Genomic DNA, 22,824 nt, shown 5'->3' with positions numbered 1-22,824 from the left:
TGAATCCCATTTAGGGAGGTAGAACATGGCTTGAAGTTCAACATCTTCATCAACTTTTGTAATGCATTTTGTGATTTTGTCTGAAACGGTGTGCTCTGACTCTATGACACCCTCATTAATAATGGCATATTCATCGTCCATGTCAGCTTCTGGACAGTCATTGTTAGACAGAAGAGGACAAATTGCCTCAGGTCCTGGGTCATCAGTGATGATATCATAAGGCGCCTCAGTATCATGTTCAACAGGACGGCTTTGTTTTGCCTCAGCAAATGTGGAAACTGTGCTCTTTCCTAGTGTCTTTTCCCAATCTCTTTCATCGTCAATGCATTCCAGATCAGACAGCGTTGAGTGAGACGGTTTGGCTTTGTAGTTGGTAGTTGTAGTGCAGGTCTTTGTGCCTTTCTGTTTCTTCTGCCTTTTCTTCACATGGCCAACAGCATCCGCTTTGTGGAGGTAAGGAAGAAGCTCCTGTTCATAACCACACTCCCCCTGAACACAAACAGACACAAAAGAGTTGTATAAGAAATATCCTTCTGGAGGAGAACCAATGTCAAGGAGCAGTAATCAACCTTTGCACAAGCCAACCCATTTACGTCACAATGAGGGCAGCCAGTTCACCAATCAAACAGCATGTTATTTCCTGCTCATACAGTAATCTAAACAGGAAGTCCCTATGAAGAGTTGTCACATTGCAGCAACACATAGAGCACACACAAACATCTGATGTAACGTTTCCAATATATTATTTTTCTGAAACATCTGGGAAGACAGACACAGGGACGCCTTGTGTCACAATTAGGACAATACCACAAAAAATTGGCCCAAAATCAAAACATTTTCCCCTTTCCTTAATCCATTTCTATTTGTATCTAACGCACAAGTTCATAAACACATCTTAATCATCCATCACCTATCACCTGTGCAAGCCATATGACCTGGAAGTGATTCATCTAGAGTGGTGTCCTAATGGGACTGATAGGGTGCCATCAAAGCTGTGACTAGCAGGCTGAAGATGCTCATTGAACAATTAACTTAGATGAGAGGAGACCTTATGTCACTGTATTAAATGAAGCTTCACACTCAATATAGTGGGAATGATTTGAATGGGAACAAATGGCACTCAGTGTTGTTAAATATGGGACACGGTGCATTAAAGACCATCTTACAGTAAAGAAATAGTTGTTAGAATTTTCTTTAATGTAAAATTGTCAAAGTTCACATTGAAAAAGTCCCTGTTTCTCGCCCCCCACCCCCTTTATTCCATTATAAAACTGTGCATTGGTGCAGATGACTAAGCTTTATTTATGCCCTTTGCACAGGTAACACAAGCCTTTTGATCCAGATGGAGTTGGTAAGACCCTGGTGTGTCTTTACACAAACAGGTCACTAAGTGTAGAAGTACTTTATGGCGTCACTTACCTACTGCACCACCCTTTCAAGTCAGTGTCGAAGCATTGAATGTGAAACTGTTGTTTTCTTTTTATTAGACATGCTTTCAACGTTAACTCAATTTACTCCAAGATATACTGTGGGTATCTTTAAAATCAAACCAATTCTGTCTACCGCTTACCTGGGGCAGTTTAGTCATGATTTAAATTTATCCTCTCTTGGTTATTTAACGGTCTATACTCAGTCACTGCAGTCAGTAAAAAAAAACACACTAAATTAAAGAGGATTCCCAAAGTCTGTAGGACAGATCCTCTGGGGACCATTAATGTCTACAAAATGGCATAGCAATCCATCTAATAGTTGGTGTTTCAGTCTAGACCAAAGTAGTGGAACAAACAACAGATTCAGCAAGCAGCATATTCTTTGTGTACATTTTGACTTTTGAGTGTAGTGTGTGCAGCTGAGCCAGCACAATTAGGTGGGTTTGAGTAATTGCAGAAACAGTGTCCTTGTTCTCATTATGTGGCTGAATGACCTGAAAGATTTTGAGTCTCAATCAGCAGGTTTCTACTTTAAGACGTGGAGCCAGTATGAAGGGCAGCGAGTCAGAGCCAGTATGAAGGGCAGTGAGTCATTTGAGGTTTTTAGTTTTTTTACTCTGATATCCATCGCACCTAATCAGCATGTCATTTTGATCCTGTCATGTTCATCTCCCACAAGAAGGCACAATGTGGCAGTAAGCCATTGTAAAGTCTGGAGATCATTTACACTGGCAATTACTCCACTAGTAAATAAGAAGAATGACGACACCTCACCAATTACTCTGTCACACCTTGTCCTTAAGCTTTTAACTAGACAAACTGGAGGCAAACAATAGACAGCTTGCAGGTGTCACGCTCAGAATGAGAGCTGCTATTATCACTTCAACATTCCACAGCTTTCAATGAGGGCTGGATACTTTCCTCAAGCAAGGCTCTCCACTGACAAAAAAATGTCATCTATATCCAAAATTAATACAATAAAAATATTCAATCAATCAAATACAATCAATGGTGTTTCCATGGAAGTGTTGATTGGGCTGTGTTAACATTGTTTACAAATCATGTTTTACAATATCAAAAGAAGAATATTAGAATTTTATGTTTATATTTGATCAGTTTTTGATATCATATTGTCAAAATAATATTAGTATTTTTTTTTTTTAAGTCTTATCTGTATCTTTTGACCACATAACTTACTGGCATTCACTATACAATTGAAAAGTTAGAATTTTGGAGACAATAATTTTTTTTAGCTGACCATAATTTTTAAAAAAAGGCCAGTTTTCACCTATATACTGAACAAAATTATGAACGCAACACTTTTGTTTTTGCCCCCATTCTTCATTAGCCGAACTCAAAGATCTAAGACTTTTTCTATGTACACAAAAGGCTTATTTCTCTCAAATAGGTCACAAATCTGTCTAAATCTAATTTAGTGAGCACTTCTCCTTTGCCGAGACAATCCATTCTCCTTAAAGGTGTGGCATGTCAAGATGCTGATTAGATAGCATGATAATTGCACAGGTGTGTCTTAGGCTGGCCACAATAAAAGGCCATGCTAAAATATGCAGTTTTACTGCATTAGGGAGGTCAGCAGCTACAGATGACGGATCTTTTTTGCTCCAATTCCAGAGCCCATAAGTCATTTATTGCTGTCGGGGTGTAAAGTACTATTTCAAGTAATATATTGGAAATAGTTACCAATGCTAACTTTATGAACCAGTTTGAACTAAGTAAAAATGTATTAGTGGGTTGGAAAACAACTGAAATATACAATAATTTTAAATCTATTTTATTTGATTATTTTCCTGGAAATGTTGAATGAATTATATACCAATTATCTCTTACACCACCTGTCTTTGCAATCATTATTAACCTAACTAATACAACAGCGTAAGAAAATAGAAATAACTTAGACTTAGTGGCTGTCAAGAATAACTTTGTGTAATAGAACACATGTAATTTAGTTTTGAAGAGACAGTGGGGCTGTCCCCCTGTCATGACTTAGGCCTACTGGGACAATTTAATATAACAGAAGCATTGCAAATATTATTAGTAAGACCTGTGCTTTTTCACCTTTGTGACAATGCAAAATGTCAAGCAGGCAAATTGCTTATAATTAACAACTGAAACAATGATGAGGATAGTTACACTCTGTAGTCAACTGAAAGAGGGGGGTGAGATCTGAGTGATTGGACCAAAGGTTTCCACCACCGGTTATTCTGTGCGCATGCGAATGTGTTCTTATAAGAGCATTTGTTACTGCTTTCATCTGGAGTTCCATTGATATTTACTGTTCAATTGATGAAATGGGTATTTTGAATATCTTGTTTCTATTGAGTTTTGACACCCTTTCTCAAAAAATAGAAATAGAAAAATAATGACTAGAACTGCATTCACACAGGTGAATTAACCTTAACCCCTGACATGCAATTAAATAACGATCAGATAAAGTCTCTAGATCGAGAGATCAGAGTCACAGACCAAAATAAACTTAATGATGTGTACAGACAGACAGACAGACAGAGAGACAGACAGACAGAGAGACAGACAGACAGACAGATAGACAGACAGAGAGAGAGACAGACAGACAGAGAGACAGACAGACAGATAGACAGACAGAGAGAGAGAGCTGTAGATGCTCAACGATCACAGGGTTTTAGACTGGATGATGAAGGAAGCAGCAAAGTGGAAACTCCTCTCTGTTTATCAACAATGTCGAGCCTGAACATGATCAAACGACAATAAGCAAGAATATGTGAGATAACACAAAATAAATGTAATGTAAATGAAGCCAAAGCTTCTGTCTCTGTTACATATCTGCAAAATTAAAAGTTAAAGCATTCATGTTAAAGCCATGGTATGCTGTGACATACTGGAAGTGTCTTGCACTTTCTAACTCAAGCACCATCAAACTTAAACTATTCTACATCAAATAACGACCATATATGCTTATCAGCAATATGTGAATAATCTATTTGTAAATGTGAAGTTGATAATTTAGTGTAACCTTTTAGTGTCACTTTAATTCCCTGTTTTTTATTTGTCTTCTTTCATCTTTTTCTTTGATCTCCCACTCTCACCTCCTCAGCCCAGCACGCTAAACATGTGGGTCATCACTGCTCAACCTACTTCCAGCTTCCTGACGTTATGTAACCGTTCAGAGAAGCGTTACATAATCACTGGAGAGGAGGCCAGCCTGCCCTGTGCCTCCTCATCATACAGAGAAAGAGGCAGCACAGAAACAAACACAGCAGACCAAAAATGGCTTAAATTAGATGAATGGTTCCTTGAGTGCAAGGCTATTAAGGGGAGGAGGATATGTGCGGGCAAGATTTATAAAAAAATATGTATAAAGTTTCGACTTTCAGAAGGTGCTTTATTTTTTTGGTAAGATGGCCTCTCTTCAGGAAACGCAAGGAAGCCGTGACTAATGTTATCCTCCCAGAGTAAAGAGGAGTGTAGAACATGGCTGGAAGAGAGGCTGCTTGTGTGGTAAGAGAAACACATCTGTTTGCACAAAGTGACAATACAATAGAGTAAAAACTCCATTGGACACACAGAAGACACACTTTAATCTTTTAAATCATCATCACTAAATGGAGCGGTAATGTTTATCAAATTAGAAAAACGGTCAAATTAAATAAAAAAAACAGGGGTAGACAAAATTGCTTTGTGGACTTAAAAAACACTTAAAAAAACTTCTTTGTGGATTTGGGAAAAACTAAAATAAAAACACAACTGCTTTTTTATTCTAATTTTATTCAATCATTTTCTTAAAAATGATGAATGAATTATGAACTAATTACTTCTTGTTTTTCGTCTTAGCAGTACCTCAACAGTAAAAACAGATGTTAATTGAATGGAAAATAAGCTATGGATGTTTCAAGAACTGTGCTTATGTACTTCTACTTAGATGTGTGTCAATTTCTGCTACTTCATACTTCTACGTCACTACCTTTATACTTAATATAAAATATACCTTTTACCACTATACCTCTAGATTGAGATTTGCCAACATAAACATTTGTTTTAGCTTAAAAAAAAATTAAACTACCCAACAGTTATACAGTCATTTTTGTAACTTCACATCATATACAGTGTGTGTGTGTGTGTGTGTGTGTGTGTGTGTGTGTGTGTGTGTTATATATATATATATATATATATATATATACACTGTATATATATATATCACCCACACACACACACACACACACACACACACACACCTGTTAGCATGCATCTCTACCTGCTGGAAAATAAACTGAATGCCCTGAAGAGAGACTGCTACAATAAGAACCATGATTTATGATGCAGCACACTGAGCCAAATAGACTGTGACATGCCTCTGGCAAAAACAAATAAAAAATAAAACAGGAACTGCACCACAGTGTTCAGGCTTATGGAATTTGTGTTGTACAGAGTTTTTTTTTTTTTTTACTTTTGGAGAGTGATTAATGTTGTACTAAATTGTTTTTTGATCAAATGTTTGAATTAAAGTCCGCTTTTGTTCACTCTGTATTTCATGACCTGAATTCACTCAAGAAGGCATGTGAGACATTAGCTGCCATCTCGCGCTGTAATCCAGTTTATTTTTTAATGGTGGGCTGATTAGTATGGTGAAAACCCTGTGGGGGAAGAAAAAGGTAGGCACTTGTTAGCTCAGCTAATAGCCAGTTTTAACATAATCTCTGACCTAATTTCAAGGATTTGGAGAAATTCAGGGCTGTTATCGATCATACAATCTTGTGAAATAGCAGATGGCCTGGTACATTCTTAAAACCAACATTTTGAAGTGATAATGAAAAGGATTGGCAAAATGGAAACAGGGCCTGGGAGTGCAAAACGGTGGCTAAATTACCTGACTGGTATTGCTTATGAAACCGCACCATCCAAACAGAGAGCACTTTCTGATCTGATGAACCTCCTGATATGCAGGGACGTTGTTAGGTCTATTTTAAGGGGTTGAAGCTACCCAAAAATATTACTAAACCCCCAAATAATAATAGACTGCAGTCTGTCTGTTTTATTGTATTTCACAAGGTGTCAGCTGGTGGAAAAGGCAGAGATGGAGGCTCAACGAGCACCCGCATGTGGACGAGAAAGGAAAAGAGTGACTGAAGAGAGAGAGAGACAGGCGTCATTAAAACAAAGCAATAAATCTGAAATAAAACGATTTCGCCGATTTTTCCCTCAAAATGAAACTGTAGCAATCATTTTACACTAAGGTTATCCAAATTCATATTTAGAAACAACTTAATATATCCAGCTACAAAAAAGCTGGAAAGTTGAAAGTTAGACAGAAGTACAAAGAATCGATGGCTATGAAGGTGATGCACAATCTCGTCTCATTTGTTTAAACTGAAAAATGCAATGTCATATTGTCACTGTTAATGCTATTGTACCGGTATATCTTTCAAATTATTGAGTAGATGGATACCAAAAGATATTTAAAGATCCAGTGTGTAACGTGTTAAGTTGTTCATCATCAAAATCAGTGTTGCCCATTCACGAACTTGTCCTTTTTCATGAATATTTACCACCAACATCAATTCCAAGTATTCCTTTTGGCTTTAAATTATACATTTTCACTTGCATGAACTGGGGTAGAAGCTCCATATTCATGCAACATCTTGAAATACGTTAGCCGGTAAGGGACATACAGGATATACTGCCTTTCGTGTTTTCGCCGTCACAAGATAAACTCACAGGTGCTGCTAATGCTGCTAATGGGTATCGTTGCTTCCCTGCCCAGCAAGTTTGAAGAAGGAATCATGGACCACACATGTTCAAAATCCAAATTTCAGTTACAGGAGTCTTCTTCTTCACCCAGAAAAACAAAAAGGATATTGAAAAGAGCAAGAGACCTGACTAAGGGAGGCGGCTTGATTGAGGTCAGTATCGTTAGCGGTCTACAGCAATGGTTCTAAAAGTGGTGTCCGGGGACCCCAAGAGGTCCTTGAGGGGGTTCCGGGGGTCCCCATTAAAAAGAGAAAAAGATTATTGTCACTATAATTCCATCCATGAGTAACACAATGACATAATGCATGACTATCTTGGTCGTGGCTTTCATAGACTTTCTGTAATAAAACATCTACAAGCAAAAATCGTATCAGATGGGAAACCTGGGACAAAAACATATCAAATGGGGGTTCGTGGTCTAGCTTCTGTCCATGTGGGGGTCCTTCATGTCAAAACGTTTGAGAACCACTGGTCTAAAGGGCTTAAAAAGTGTGGGGTGTTTTATTTTCTTCTAACAACAGGCATTTGTTGGCAGTATTTTGGCACTCGTAAAAAAATGTTTTAAAACTCACACCCCAATTTCACTAGAGCCTGTTTATCATGCCAGGAATTTGCCTTCCAGCTCAAAACAATGAATGTAGTGATGCAACACAAACCACAATTTTATGTTCTCAAGAAACTCAGCTGACTTCTTTCATCCTGTTGAGTTTATAAAGCTTGGTCTCCCTTTCAACAAAAAACTCAACATAGACTACTGCCTCTTTTTTACAAAACTAAGCAAAAATGGTTGCAAAATGTTTGAGGGCATTTTGTTGAACGGTTTGCCTAACACCAGGAGCTTTGATTAATTGGCATATACTTCTAATTAGTGGTTACATGCTCATCTTATTAACTCATTGAGCTGCCGAGACACTTCTTAATGCCATAGAGTAGGACTACATTAGCTTCTGTCTCGGTGCTCAGCAAAATAATACACAGCAACACTGTCATACAATAACTTATTATTCCTGTTCTCACCTCATTTTCCTCTCTCATGCCGTCTACGAGCTCCATCACCTTAATGAAGTGGCGGCAGCGGAGGGAATGATCAACAACATTAGTAGGAAGCGCTTTGTGCTGCCAGTGTCTCCACTCCCACAAAGATAGCTCTCTGGACGGTGGTCCACTTTTGGAAACTTCCTCCTTTGGGGCATAAAATTATATCATATAGGTGTTAGTAAAATAGTAACAATATATTCAAGCCCTTCATAAAACACACACAGGAAGAATATAACAAGGTTTTTGCATACATTACATTTTACTAATAAAATGGGTGTCTTTTAAACACATAACTTTCCAATCTTGGGGTTAAGATTTAGCCAACTGAAATTACAGCAAATCGTTCTAATGTCTCTGCCACCATGCAATGTCAAAAGCGGGAGAATTTTACTAAGATGCAGTACCATTAATGTCTCCGAACAATATCAAAATCTATGGAGGTCCATAAAATTATCATTATCAAAGTGTCTTATAATAATAATAATAATAATATAAGATATATAAAATATAATATAAGATATATAAAAATCCTGTATGTGGGTTTCAGGACATGGATGGGCTCACAATGGGAGGGGGGGGGGGGGGGGGGGTGTCGACACAGCATAGTATCGGGATATTGTCCATGGAAATACTGTATCAATACTCCAACGGCAAATATTAATCTTTTATTATATAAAATTTAACAATTTTTACAACATTTATGACAGGTTTTCATCACAGAAAGAAAGAATCTTTTTAGATAAAACAGATGTTTGGGGACATAATTTTAACTTGGAAAGAAAAATAATACATTTCAATAAATAGCAATATGTTTAAAATCACAATAATGTCAAATTGTGGGGCCTCTGGGGATTCCCAACCCTAGCTCACTACAGCTTTATCTTCAATGTCTTTTATTGCCCGTTACTTTTCAGCCCAACACAAGAAAGACAGAAAGGAACAAGAAAAGAAACAAAAGAAACCTGAGGTGGTAGATCACTTGGTAGGGTCATGAAATTGGATCGTTTCAGGGTTGGATGAGCTTCATCTTCATCCAGCCTCATGGTGGACGCCCAGAGGGTATATTCAGTACTGCTCAGAAACCCGTCTGACGTTGCACTGCCCTGCCAAACTACAAGATTAGACACACACAAAATCAGAGACCCATGTTTCTCCAATCAAGAAACCTTGTTTTTTTCCCTGTCTCCATTCTGTATGACAAAAATCTCGCCCTGCCTTATTACTCACTCAGGTTTTGAGGGTGGATAAGTGAGGCCTGTCCCTCAGAGTGAGACCGTCGACCCCTGACAGATCGTCTGCTACTCTCCCGATGGTCAAACTGCCCACAGGTAATGTGCATCTTATGCAGGGTGGGGTTCACACCATCGGGCAGCATGCGGGGACTGTTGGGGTACATGTGGAATGCGCTTTTTTTGCTGATAATAGACTTGTCCACGCTGCGCTTGTTGCTCTGGCTCTGGTTGTAGGTCTGAGGAAAACACAGTTTAGTATAGGTGGTTTGGTGGATCGTTGTGGGGTTATGTGCATTTGGTAGAACATCAAACGTTTAAGTCGAGGGTCCACGGCTCATTTTTCCTCGCTTTGGTAGAACACTCACCCTCTCCTCGCGTCCCTCAGCCAAGATAACAACAATTCGTCCCTGCCGTTTACGTCCGGTACGTCCCATCCGCTGCACAAGGCGGATGGGACTCTTCTGTGCATCAAAGCAAACAATGAGGTCCACATCTCCAATATCCAGCCCCTCCTCCCCGACACAGGTCGACACCAGTGTGTTGAAGCCTCCCTGACGGAACCTGAACACCACCTACAACACAAGTGAACAAAGCTTTAAATGGTAAAACTCATTTGACTTACTATCAGAACTTGAAAAATGGAACTGTTCATTGGAAAATAAAGTGTTATAGGTGACACAGCCTTTGAGCTTGATGAAGCCTTTATAATAAGTTGTTCTTGGAATATAGTATTTACATTTATACAGCACATTTCTACCTTCCCAAACAAAGCCCTTTATAATCTGCTTCTCATTCAAACGCATTCATACACTGATGATGGTTAAAGACGAACCGCTCTACCTCCTGAGCCACAGACAACCCTAATTAATTCTTATCACAAGGGCACTTTTTATATTTTTTTAACTCACTATATACATAAATATATATATATATATATATATATATATATATACAAAAACCCCTCATTGTTTATCTGCCCTTGATGATAAAACAAACCACTTTACCTCAAGTTGTTCCTTTTGGGTGAAGCCTTTGACTCCCTTCCCTGAGGCTTGGCCCATAAAGGTCATGACCTTTATCAGCGGAGCATGGCGGTTCAACATGGCTGCGATCTCCTGTACGCTCTCACGGAATGATGAAAAGATCATCACACGCGTGCTTACTTCCTGAGGACCCGAACCTGGATATTAATGTGACAGAAGAGAAACATATTGATTACAAATTCCCTCAGTAACCATGAGCCGGTTTCTTATGCCGGTTTAATTCAGATACTGGAATGCTGCATTATGTTATCATCTCCAAATCTAGTATGCTAAGTGTTACTCTCATCAAAGTCTAGGTTTCAATTATTAGCTCTTGTAGTTTGAATTATGCTGCAACAAATAATGCACTGTGGATATTTTTCCTGCTTTTTCTTGTTCAGGAGAACAGTATGTCTCTGCATGCATTATATCTTCATAGCTGAAGACCTGAAACACTGCAGCACTATTAAACTCCAACACTGAATCTTTGATGTGAGCATGGCAACAAGGTTAAATAGCTTTATTACAGTGCCATATGCTTTCTGTTTGCTGTGAAGACAACTTAAGATTTAAAGTTTAACACAAAACAAAAATTGCATTTATAATATATAATAAGTACAGTAAATCACCATTATTTTCTGCTGAGCTCTTAGCCCACTGTCTGAAGTGCTGCAACACCACCTCCTCCAGTTTCTCCAGTTTGGGGTGGCCGTAAATGAAGGGCTCATCTGGATCTACAAGTATCAATATAGTGGATGTTAGTCAAATAGATACTCTGCGTATTCCTTTCTATATCTTAATGTACCTTGATAGCTGCACAAAAAACAAAAAAAAATCAAGAAAATGCCATCATAATGCTTCTTTGAAGTACACAAGAAAGGCTAAGAAATGTGATTAATATGGTATGAATAAGTTCTTAGGTACCAGCAGATGGCTTTAGAAACATAGCTTCCATCTCACGGTAAAGGTCCACTAAGGCGGGGGTCCTCTGCAATTCATTTCTTGCCCTGGACATATCTGAGCCAAACAAAGCATTAAGAATAAACATATCAAACATCAGACACAGACAAGACAAGATATTGAGTGCCTGGGGTATGAAAGGCAACAAAATACACTGAAAGCCAGGAGGTGACCAACCTTTGGAGCCGTCCATGATTCCCTGGATGTAAAAGAAGAGCGATCGGAGTCCCATCTGCATCAGCAGCTCGTAGCCATGGTATAGGGTGATGCAGAGGGCAAAGGTGCCCTCCAGCATCCCATGCTGCGGACCCTGTAGAGGACAGGAGAGCATGTCAGTCCATTCAACCATTAGGAGACCACTGGTAAGAATTTGAATTGTAAAAAAAAAGGCCTCAAAATTAAATACCATGGTTTACACTGCTTCTACTGTATTTCAAAGTGCATTAATGCATCATTTGAAAATAAAATGTAATTTAGATGTATTTAGCCTATTTCTAAAATGGTGTGTATACTAAAAATAAACACTTTGATGCTTATCTTAAATATCTAAACTTGGACAGGAAATCCATTCATTTTCAATCAACTATACCAGACACTGCTTTAAAAGCTTTAAAATAAAATACAGTACAAATCCAACTTTCTGAATGGGTCATATTTATAAACAGTCTCAACCTCACTGCTTGACTGATTGATTAGTTTCTACAGCCTTGGGTACATCTATAAGGAGCCCTGAAGCTGCAGACGTAAAAGGTCAAGAGACAAGCAAAAGTAATACTAGTACTACTAAATGTATCAATAAATAGTTGTTAGTTAAATAATTAAAACCAAATACTAAAAGAAATATAAACATTTGTGCTTTTATTAATGAAATAAATGAAAACGTAATTTATTTCACTCTTCTACTGTAGTTATCTTTCACGTTCAAGTGTTTTGGTCTTAGCACACATTTACTCATTTACATATTCCGTATATTCCCCATGCAACATTTTGATTTTTCTTAATGCTGATAAGATAATGAGATGGGTTTGTTTAGGTATGCGTGGTGATTGGGAGTTTTTTTTTGTGTGTGTCACCTCAGGGGACATCAGTTAAGGCAGTTTACCAGATTTTGCGCCACTCTCTACATACAGTATGCAGTAGTACTCCCCAAGACTTGTAAACAGACTTTGATATGTACATTTGGCGGTCCCGTTTAACTGAAAACACTGGTGGGTAAACACACTAAACACCAGCCTTTTAAGATAGCTACACAGCCAAAGCTAATTATAAAAGTTTCTTTATAAAACGACTGCACACTGTATAAAACTCAGTAACAGTAGCAAAAGCATTTCAGCCAGCTAATGACCTAACAAAGTTAGCAACCAAACTTGAATTTAACAAACCCCATTTGTCTATCGGCAGTACCTTCATCTTTTAAGCATGTCTCTAGTCTTCATTAAGGACCATGGCTGTTTTATGCGTAGGAAGCTGTAGATTGTTTTACACAGCATTTCTATTATTTACCTGACAATATAATTTACTGATACATGCATTTATGTTTTTGAGTTGTCTGATAACCTTTTACTACTAACTAATTTGCTGTGTATCATATAATGTCAAAATGTTTTACTAAAGCACATAGTTTATGACACAATAGCACCCAAAGATTCGTTGAGCAGACTCCATGCCTTGATGCATGGTGGTGGGTTCTTGCGGAACTGATCCCTGGCGAGGATGATCTGGTATTTGCTGAGAGTCCGCAGGTCTTTGTGTGCCATCACCCGGTTCTGGACAAGGCGAGACATGAATTTCTCCAGCACCTGGCAGGAAGAGCAACAAACACATACAGTATGTAGTTCATCAGTAATAGGTTTCCAGTGTTAAGTGGTGCATCAGACCGACTAGCAAGCACCACGCAGACAGAAATATGGATAGTGCGCACACACACACACACACACACACACACACACACACACACACACACACACACACACACACACAACTGTGATCACTTTGAGATACACAGGTACTACCTCGATAAGACTAAATAGCGGTCCTACTTCAAAAGGAGACACATAATAAACACTGAAATGTGTTGGATTTTTTCTTCCGCCTGCCCATTTGCTTTATAATGGAAGGAGAGATGGAGGCAGTTTGTCAGATGGACAATTTTAACCATATCTATTCATCCTTCTGGCTACAGATAATGGGGGGATGGGTCATTGCAATTTCAATTTCAGCTGTGTAAAACTGCGGCTCTAGAAACCAAACAGGATAAAAGAAGTCGTCTGCCTCTCCCCTTTGGGACCAATTCAGATTTTGTAACAGAAAGGCAATTGAGTTGTTCTGATTTGTAAATAATGCTTGCGTTGTAAAGGGGATAACAAAAACTAATTTATATGATGTGCAAATAAGTTAATCATTTTTTCCATATTCATAGATTTTATAATATCAATAGGGTAATAATAATAGTAACAACAGATGCTGTACTTTAAGAATTGTACATGTTACATCCACACATGGCGCCCAGATAGCTCAGTTGGTAGAGTGGGCGGCCATATGTAGAGGTTTACTCCTCAATGCAACGGGCCCGGTTTCAACTCCGACCTGCGGCCCTTTGCTGCATGTCATTCCCCCTCTCTCTCCCCTTTCATGTCTTCAGCCGTCTTGTCAAAAGTAAAGGCCGGAAATGCCCCCAAAAAATTAAAATAAAATATCATCCACACATACACTACATGTTTAAAACATACCTTGGTATATTTTTCTTATAAAAGGATTAGTAATTTTGTTGGACAATCAGGCATCGCAATCCACAAAATAAGAAAAAACACAAAACCTTCACTGCAGCATGTGACATAAAAAAACAGATAGGCAATAAAAAAATGAACGGATCAAAGTAATACATAAAAAGCAATGGATTCAACGTATCAATATATTCTATATTTAGGCAATATAACACAAGGAGGGTTTGATTTTATGTCATTATTGGCATGACAGTGATGCGGTTAGGACTGAGGTGTTGGCAAACAGAATCGACAAACTACTTTAGAACCTAAACATTTTTTTAATTAAGCGTTCCCCTTGAAGTGGACAGCGGGCTGTCCATTTGTCCCATTTCCGCTTCAGCCTGCTTCTCTATGGTGAAATGTGAGTGCGCATTATAGAGCTTAGATGAACACAAAAGCAAAGGGTTAAATAACAACCCTTAATTCCCCTGACCTTTCAGAAAACATCAACAGCTATATCACCTAGACCTAAACATTCTTTCATGTAAGTATAAGGGGGCCATCCCATCTGGTCAGGATTGTGCATCATCACATATGATATGGTTCAAACTTGGAAACAGATTACTTAACAGCTGTTTTCTCAAGACCATTTAATGAAAATTGAGGAACCAACTTAAGCCTGGTCAAAAAACATGTATTGTAACAAACCCAAACTAACTAAAATGATGCTATGTTCATATTCAAAGTATTGAAAAGTGTTTATTTTCATTCATAGAGTGTGGAGTGAAGTGAGATTTTATACACTTAATAATTAAAGAAGGTACAGCAAGGTTTTGAGAATATCAAAAGTGCATTATTTAAATGTTTTACTTTAATTTCTACAATTAATTAATCCGTTACTGTGAGGGCTTAAAACACAGATAAATCCAAAATTGCAACACTGAATGTTAAAAAATGTAAAAAATATATTTTCTTTACAAGATGATTCAATCATAGCTGTATCAGGTGTATAAAACCAAGGACCACTGATGGGGATGATATACAGGAGGAGGTTTAATTGCATAATGCAGGTCTAATGTAGCACTGGGTTCCAGGAAAAGATACAACAGAAAACACTTTTCTATGGATGGTGATGTAAGTGGTTCCGAAAAAAATGGGGAAACTCAATATAAAATCAAGCCGTAGGCTAAAAGCCTACTCCAATCTTATCCAAGACCATTGGGGTCAGATTCTACACAAAACATCCTACCATGACCTACAGTCTGCCCAAAGGGGTTTACCTATTGCTAATGTGAACTGTGAAATGCCTGCTTCCTTACTTTGATTTTGGTACTGATCAATCATGTGGTCTACGTTGTAACGACAAATGCCCATAACAAGTTGCTAAGCCCAAAGTGACGTCTTACAATGTGTTAAAGCTTAAACCATGTACATCCTTAAAACATTTCCGGCTGTTTATCATAGTTAGGTGGCCGCCATATTTTGTTCAAGCACAATAGTGGATAAAGGGGGACTGGAGCCTATCCCAGCTCACATTGGGTGTGAGGCAAGATGTACCCTGGAAAAGTCACCAGTATATCAGCTAAACAGGGAGACAACCATGAACGCTCACAATCACTCACACGGGGCAATGTGACCTAATTAATCAAACGTTGTAGCATGCTAAACACTGAGATATTAAATTACTTAGGTATATCAGGATAGAAGATTTTGGTCAGCCCTATGTTAATATTTAATACATGGTAATATGCATATTGGTTAACGTTTAGCATGCAGTCTGACCAGGTCTTAGACCGCCATTCTAAATTCTAAAACAGAGAATTAACCCTTTTACTTTAGATAACATCATGGCCTTTTCTCTTGCACCACCCTTGGGAAAACTTCACGTCTTTTGCTAGTAATAGAGATCCAAGAGGAACAAAGTTGTCGCTACGTTGTTTTATCCTCCCAACTCTTTTGTTTTCTGGTGTACAGTATAATTAGTCTTCTGTATTTGTGTGTTTGATAGATAAAAGAAATTGGCTTGTAGTTTCACACAAATTTTGCCAATTTTGAATCAATAAAAACACGTTTATATAATTTCTTCTGCGTAGTGTATACCATACTGTATATGCATGTCTCTGTGGTTGTGCATATCAGAGAGAAGCAGACAGCATTGAGAGAAAATCTCTCTCCAGTGAACTGACAGGTCGCGCTCAATGAGGCAATGTGTACTCCGCGGTCAGGTCCAGAGATTATGAGATTACTCAGCGCCAGATTAGTGAGGTTGCTGTTGTTGTCTGGGTGGAGTGTGAGGTGAAATGACAGAAATTTAAAAAAAAAACTAAAATTTCATGTTAACTGGAGTTTTGGGTTTTAGCTAGGGCTGCCTGCAACTAAAAATATTTTAACTGCAATAATTATTATCATTATAATAAACATCATATTGGTGCTGGAGCTGTTTCACTCGCAGAGCCAGCAGCAGGATAAAGAACCGTCATGCTCCTTCCCAAAGCCTGTTCTCTGTTATTTAATGTACCACCTGTAAGGTATGTTTGTGTTCTGAAATGAATTCATTCAGAGATAGAGTCTTCTAAAAAATAGTACAAATTTATAACACAACGTGAATATTAGATTTGGATTATTCCTAAGAACAGTACGATCATTAAAAAGAGGAGAGGAGAAGGGAGGAGAGTAGGTAGTGGAGAGGCGAGGATGTGTGCCAAATGACATCGTTAACAGCCTCACTGAGCATGCTCAGCAGGGGCCAGCAAATGATTGGTTGAGGGGCATGGAGCTAAGTGACGTGGTGAATCACAGAAAAAGTCAGTCTGTAGTCTGCTATTAATAACAAAACCTATACTAAGCTGAATTTTCTGAATAACCCACAATGGGAGGGACTTGTGTTTGTGTGTGTTTGTGTGTGTGTGTGAATGAGAGAGTAGTATAGGCTGTGTGTATAAGTGTATGTTTCTGTATTTGCATGTGTGTATTTAAATGTAGACTACCCCACAGTTGATTATATAAAGTCCTCGCTACGTGCATGCTGAAGGGTGCAACATGGTGGTTGGCTGTTGCAACGACACAGATCAGAGGAAATCCTGCTTAGTCTGTCCCCTAGCACACAAGCTCAAGTTTGTATATTAACTTCACAAGGATATATTTTTCTTGAACATCTGCCACAATAAAAGTCACATGGTTAAAATAATGAAACATAAAAAAAGATGTACCAAAGTATTTATTTAAGAAAATATTATAATCATCATCATCCCTCTTTTTCTGGTCAAGTTTGTGTCCAAATAGTTTGTTATCTATTTAAATGTATGTGTATGTGGCTGTGGGTGTGTAGCCCCTCTCCTATTACCATATACAGTCTATGCCTATTACACTAATAGAGACAGTCATGGCTGTAATGCAGTAACATGTGAACATGCACACACTCAACTCCCTCCCTGCTGCCTTCTACCAACGGGTGTCCTGTTGTTAAGACATTCATCGATTTCTTAAAAGGTTGGAATGCAAATAATGACATGTTTACGTGCAAGCAAGTGTCACTGCTACAAACAGGTTGGAACCTGAGCTAAAGGTGTCGCCGTGACTGAAGCCTAAAAGAGTGCACCCCTATTACAATGCAACTTGACAGTAACAAGTAGAAAATTAATTATTGTTATCATGTATTACTTATTACCTTGCAGGATTAATAAAGTCAAATCAAATTGAAAAATAAATTAAAAATTACTTTTGTGGTCATAGATTTTCTCATATATATTTATACTATATTATAAAACACACACATATATACATACTATATATATATATATATATATATATATATATATATACACACACACATACATATATATATATATATATATATATATATATATATATATATGTACATATATATATATATATATATGACACAGACACACACACACACACACACAAAAACTGTTGTTTAATCAACCATGGCTTGTTTAATGAATAGTCAAAATGTTACTAAATGTTTATACATTACAATGACAATCAAATCAACCGAAAATAAATAAGTGCTTAAAAAAACAATAAAATAGCAGACAAGAAATTCAACTCTTAAACCATTAGTCGGTTGATTAGATTAGCTGATTAACAAAAAACTATTTTAATATCTCATCAATAGTGTAATTTATTAGTCCAGAACAAATGTAAATCCAGCTTCTCAAATAAAAGAATGAATTGCTTTTATTGGTTTATAATATAGCCTACTTGTAAATTGAACAGGCTATATTTTTCATTTTTGGTTAAGACAAAAAAAAAATTTTAAGACATGTTTCACTATGGTCTGGTAGTCCAAATGATTACTTAAATCAAGAAAATAATCTAATGATGAATTGATAATGAAAATAATCATTAGGGGCAGCTGTATGTGCTAGCAGCACATAATAAATTGGCACATTTGCTCGCAAATCACAAGTAAATCAGGAAGAAAAAAAATAACCACAAAATGCATTTGGAGACTACTGCTAAGATGCTTTTTAAGAGCTATGCTTTTGTTTTTGACAAGTTGGCCCCTTTGAGATTACTGGATGAAATGTCTGTAACCGGGTGGACGTCTCGGTTATTTATCCTCTCGGGCAGCAGCGGGAGGAGGGGTTGTAGCTGCGTCACGTGGTCCTCTCTCGTCTCCTGTAAACATACGGCTACTGCGAGGGAGGCGACTTCTTGGTTTTTAGCGAATATAAAGTGCGCCCGGTGGAGGCATATGACTAGTTTAAGTCATATATAACATTGCGAATATGTATATGGATAAATGTGCTATGGAAAGCTTCGTAGTACCTGGTTTGTGAACCCAAAAGTAACGCCTGTCCTAATCTGGACGAGCAACACGCCGAGGTCCGTAGAAAAACGAAGCGCAAATTCACCGGCGATTCATAAGTGAGTTTCTCGTCAACCCTTTAAGGCTGTTCTTCTTCTGTAGGTACTAGTCTTAACAAAAAGAAATGGATCAATTTGGCTGCCAAATGAGCGGCGGCGGTGGGGACCGCAGCGGGCCCGACCAACCCGGGGTGATCACACTGGAGGACCTGGAGTCTTTCTCGGAAGACCAACTGACAGACTCGGGAAACGGCAGCCTCGAAGAAGAAGGAAAAGCCATGGAGGAAGACGACTCAGATCAACTGCTGCAATATTGGCAGAACGTAGCGAGGGGGCACCAAGTGGAAGTTTCACAAGGTAAAAAAAAAAATAATAAACACGACGAGGAAAAAATGAGACATGCGACTCTGAGTCTTTGAGCTAACCCAAACACGTTTGTTTTAGCCTTCTTTGGGATATCCACGTAATGTGTACAGACAAGTAAAAAATAAAGTCACGTCAAGTTTGACTTCAGGTGCTTTGGCTCAACTTCCTTAAAGATTTGTTCACATACACTCAGGCCACGGGGTTGTGGCGCTAGTTTCACCAAACAGTCAATTTGTGTGGTGTGTGGCTCCTGTGGGTTTCCTATAAATGGTTCAATAACTACCGCAACAACAACAAAAATGTCAGATATGTCGTGAATTGCGTGGACATTTTAAGATCCTCTTAGTTCAACAATTGTGAAAGTCCACCCGCCACACAAAACCTGAGGTGTTAGGAATAAGCATTGTAGTTCTCACATATTTACTGGAGTACAGAAGTCCTGTAATTCGGGATCTATTTTACAATTTATATAATGATCTGGTTATTTCAACCTTGCATAGGGTAATCTAACAAATAAAATATGCTGTGATAAACATATTGTAAGAATGTTTTTTACACCTTTGATTTGATTGGCATTATGTTTATATAGATTTTTTTTTAAATATATACATTACATCTGTACATAGAAGTCAGATGTTTGTAGTTCTCTACCTTCTACAGCTTTGTTGTCATGGTTTTAGGGTTTTTTGGTATGTCTATTTCTATGTACATTGAGAGCAACGATAAACCGGAGTGAACTTGTTTGTATGTATATGTGTATACATACTTGGCCTATAAAGCTGATTATGATTTGACACTATAGCCTGACACATTAGCAACTCAATGGCGATTACAAAAAATGTACTAAAAAAGCAATTAAATCAAATGTATACTATATTGTATTAAGTCTGGAACTGTATAATAACATCATTGGCCGTACGACTTACCTGGAACTTGTGAGGTAAAGTGGACTAAAAGATTGAGCTCTATTTACAATTTTGTGTGTGTAGTTGTAATTTTTTTGTTTAATGCTATATTTAGTCTATGACTGCAGATTTACAGGCAGAATGGGGCTTGAGTTTTTTTTGTCATTTTTAATTGACTGCATTTGCTTTTAATTTTAGGTCAAAGGTTGCCAGGTTGAACACTACAACCTTCACACATTTGTATACCACAGTGTGCGATAAATAAACGTATTTAAAGTGTACTCAGTTTTGCATTTCTGCTGCTTTCAGTATTGTACTAAAATACAACAAATTACTTGTTGCATTTTAAACAAATGAAAAAAAAAAAAAACCTTTCCAACATTCGAATCATGAACAAATTGAACAATGAATTTAATATAAAAGGCACCACTAAAAAGAGACAGTTTAAAGTGTAGTTTTCTACAGATTTTTTTTAATTCATAGCATAAAATCTCGGCGTGTCTTTGACGGTATGTTTCAGCCTTTTGCAACGTGTTTATTGCGCCGGGTGATATTGCGATAATGATTTGAAAAATAAAAAAGTAATAAAAGTAAAAGTATGGTCTAAATTGGTCTTTACTGTCTAATTTTCCATTTGCAGTCTCGTTTATTTTGTAGTGGTAACCAAGCTTTTCTTCAAAAGAATTTGACAGTTTTATTGTAAGTGTTTGTTGTGAAATCACATAAACAAAGGGGGGGAATAATTTAATTCAGTCAGTAATATTTCCGTGGGCTTCTCACCAAAATCTATTAACATTCTACATTTTCTCTGAAACGTTGTTGAACAATATACTGTACCTCAAAAATATCTGAATTAAAATCCTTGCCTTCAATCAATGATTGATTTTGTTGATTTGAAGCTTGAGGAGTCTAAACTTTGACTTTTTAATTTCCGCTTCACAGCAATAAAATGCTGTTTGAACAAAACAAAAAAACTTCCCCGTGTAGGTCACAAAACATTAAAGAGACCATCAAAGCCACCTTTAATAATTCAACTGGAGTATGTATATAGAGAAAAGTCACAGTTTTGTGAAAAATAATTTCTTTGAGTATCTCTTTCGGAGGTCCCGGCCTCAAGTTGGAAACAAGCTGGTTAGGCTGTTTGTCATTAACTATGTGCCCACTTCAAATCCAGTAACACAGACTGGCACAGTCATTCTCCTCCCTCTGCTCGTAGACCACAGCACTAGTTTAGGATTTAATACGACATTTCAGACTCGGTGGGGATTAGCTACCTTGCCTCTATTGGTACTGAGGTTGTGGCTGCAAGTCCTGGACGACAATACTGTTGCTAAGGAGACAGGCTAAGGCCACAGTAAACTCCTTTGCCTTGATAGGGATAAAGTAGGGTGGACAGGGGTGATGTGGGAGCTATGATTTGCTACCGGTTTGGGTTATTTAATTGATTATCATTAGCTATAGCTACAAATTTAATTCCAACTTAGCTACCAACTAGTTGTTTTTACAGTAAAAAAAAATGCCACAACTACCTGTATTTTCAGTTTCGGTTTATCAAATTCATTAACAGAGAAAAAGGAGACATACGACCCTGAGTCTTTGAACTAAACAAAACACATTTGTTTTGTTCTTCTTGGGGATATTAACGTGATGTGTACAGACAAGTGGAAACAACTAAAGACGTGATGTTTGACTTCAGTTAGGGTACTTTGGCTCAACTTACTTAAGGATGTGTTCACATACACTCAGGCGGTCCGGCATTTGTGAAGAGTCCTCAACTACAAACTAATAATGTTGCTTTTCTCCTGATTTGTGTGGTGTACAGCTCCACCAGCTGTCTCTGGGGGATCCCTATAATCTTTCTTGAAGTGTTAAAGTTACAAGCTCGAAGGTCTTCGTTTCACTTTTTGGGCTGCATCTATGGCGATGATTAGTAATTACAGGTGTGTTCTCTCACAGTACGCTGCTTCACAGAGTTGAAGAGCGAGTCTGTTGCGTTAACTCCGCCTACCCTCTCTGGCAGACCAAACACTGCTGGGAGATGGAAAAAGCGTCACTAATTGTGCACCGTTTGGGATTTTTTTACTTGAATGTTGACACAAAACAGCCAGTTCATAATATTGCAAATATGAGCTTTCATCAGTGGGCCAATCACCATATTCGAGAATATTACTTTAACTATCAGGGTTTCTTGCTTTTGCTCCTAGCCCTAAATTTTCCTACCAGCATGTAATGTTGTAAAAAATTATACTTTCCACTAGACTGCTATAAACCATCCTCAGGACTTTTTTGGTCATGTCATTTAAAGGTCCCATGACATGGTGCTCTTTGGATGCTTTTACAGTATATAGACCTTAGTGGATATAGACCTTAGTACCATATCTAAAGTCTTTTTCGCAAAATTCAGCCTTGGTGCAGAGTTACAGCCACTAGAGCCAAGCCCACATTGAGCTTTCATTAGGAAGTGTAATTTTTACGGTCTGCAGATTTTGAGGAGGAGGAGAGGGGGGGGCAAGGTGGAGGATGGGGGTGTGGCCTTAAGCAACTGACACTTTGCTTGTTTGAAAGCCATGATGTCTCTCTCTCATGGGTGG

At 37.9% G+C, this 22,824-nt stretch overlaps 2 protein-coding genes across 2 annotated transcripts in view; one reads left to right on the top strand and one right to left on the bottom strand.

Annotated features, from left to right (window-relative positions):
- The window catches only part of fancm (FA complementation group M), a 42,197-nt gene that overhangs the window by 6,414 nt on the left and 12,959 nt on the right, over window positions 1-22,824 (bottom strand). Inside the window, 10 exon segments of the mRNA XM_032500711.1 lie at window positions 1-489; window positions 8,190-8,354; window positions 9,173-9,321; window positions 9,438-9,678; window positions 9,808-10,014; window positions 10,447-10,622; window positions 11,094-11,198; window positions 11,389-11,481; window positions 11,602-11,734; window positions 13,092-13,223. Of these exon segments, the coding sequence (XP_032356602.1) occupies window positions 1-489; window positions 8,190-8,354; window positions 9,173-9,321; window positions 9,438-9,678; window positions 9,808-10,014; window positions 10,447-10,622; window positions 11,094-11,198; window positions 11,389-11,481; window positions 11,602-11,734; window positions 13,092-13,223 (1,890 nt within the window).
- soul3 (heme-binding protein soul3) overlaps window positions 18,725-22,824 on the top strand; it is a 9,351-nt gene continuing 5,251 nt past the window's right edge. The window contains exons 1-2 of the mRNA XM_032500723.1: window positions 18,725-18,980; window positions 19,066-19,319. Coding sequence (XP_032356614.1) covers window positions 19,088-19,319 — 232 coding nt within the window. The 5' untranslated portion in view covers window positions 18,725-18,980; window positions 19,066-19,087. The remainder of the gene's footprint in view (window positions 18,981-19,065; window positions 19,320-22,824) is intronic.

The sequence above is a fragment of the Etheostoma spectabile genome, chromosome 20 (genome assembly GCF_008692095.1).
Source record: "Etheostoma spectabile isolate EspeVRDwgs_2016 chromosome 20, UIUC_Espe_1.0, whole genome shotgun sequence".
Taxonomy (NCBI): Eukaryota; Metazoa; Chordata; class Actinopteri; order Perciformes; family Percidae; genus Etheostoma; species Etheostoma spectabile.
The sequence above is the reverse complement of the archived record's forward strand: the minus strand, read 5'-3'. Positions and strand labels throughout refer to the sequence as shown.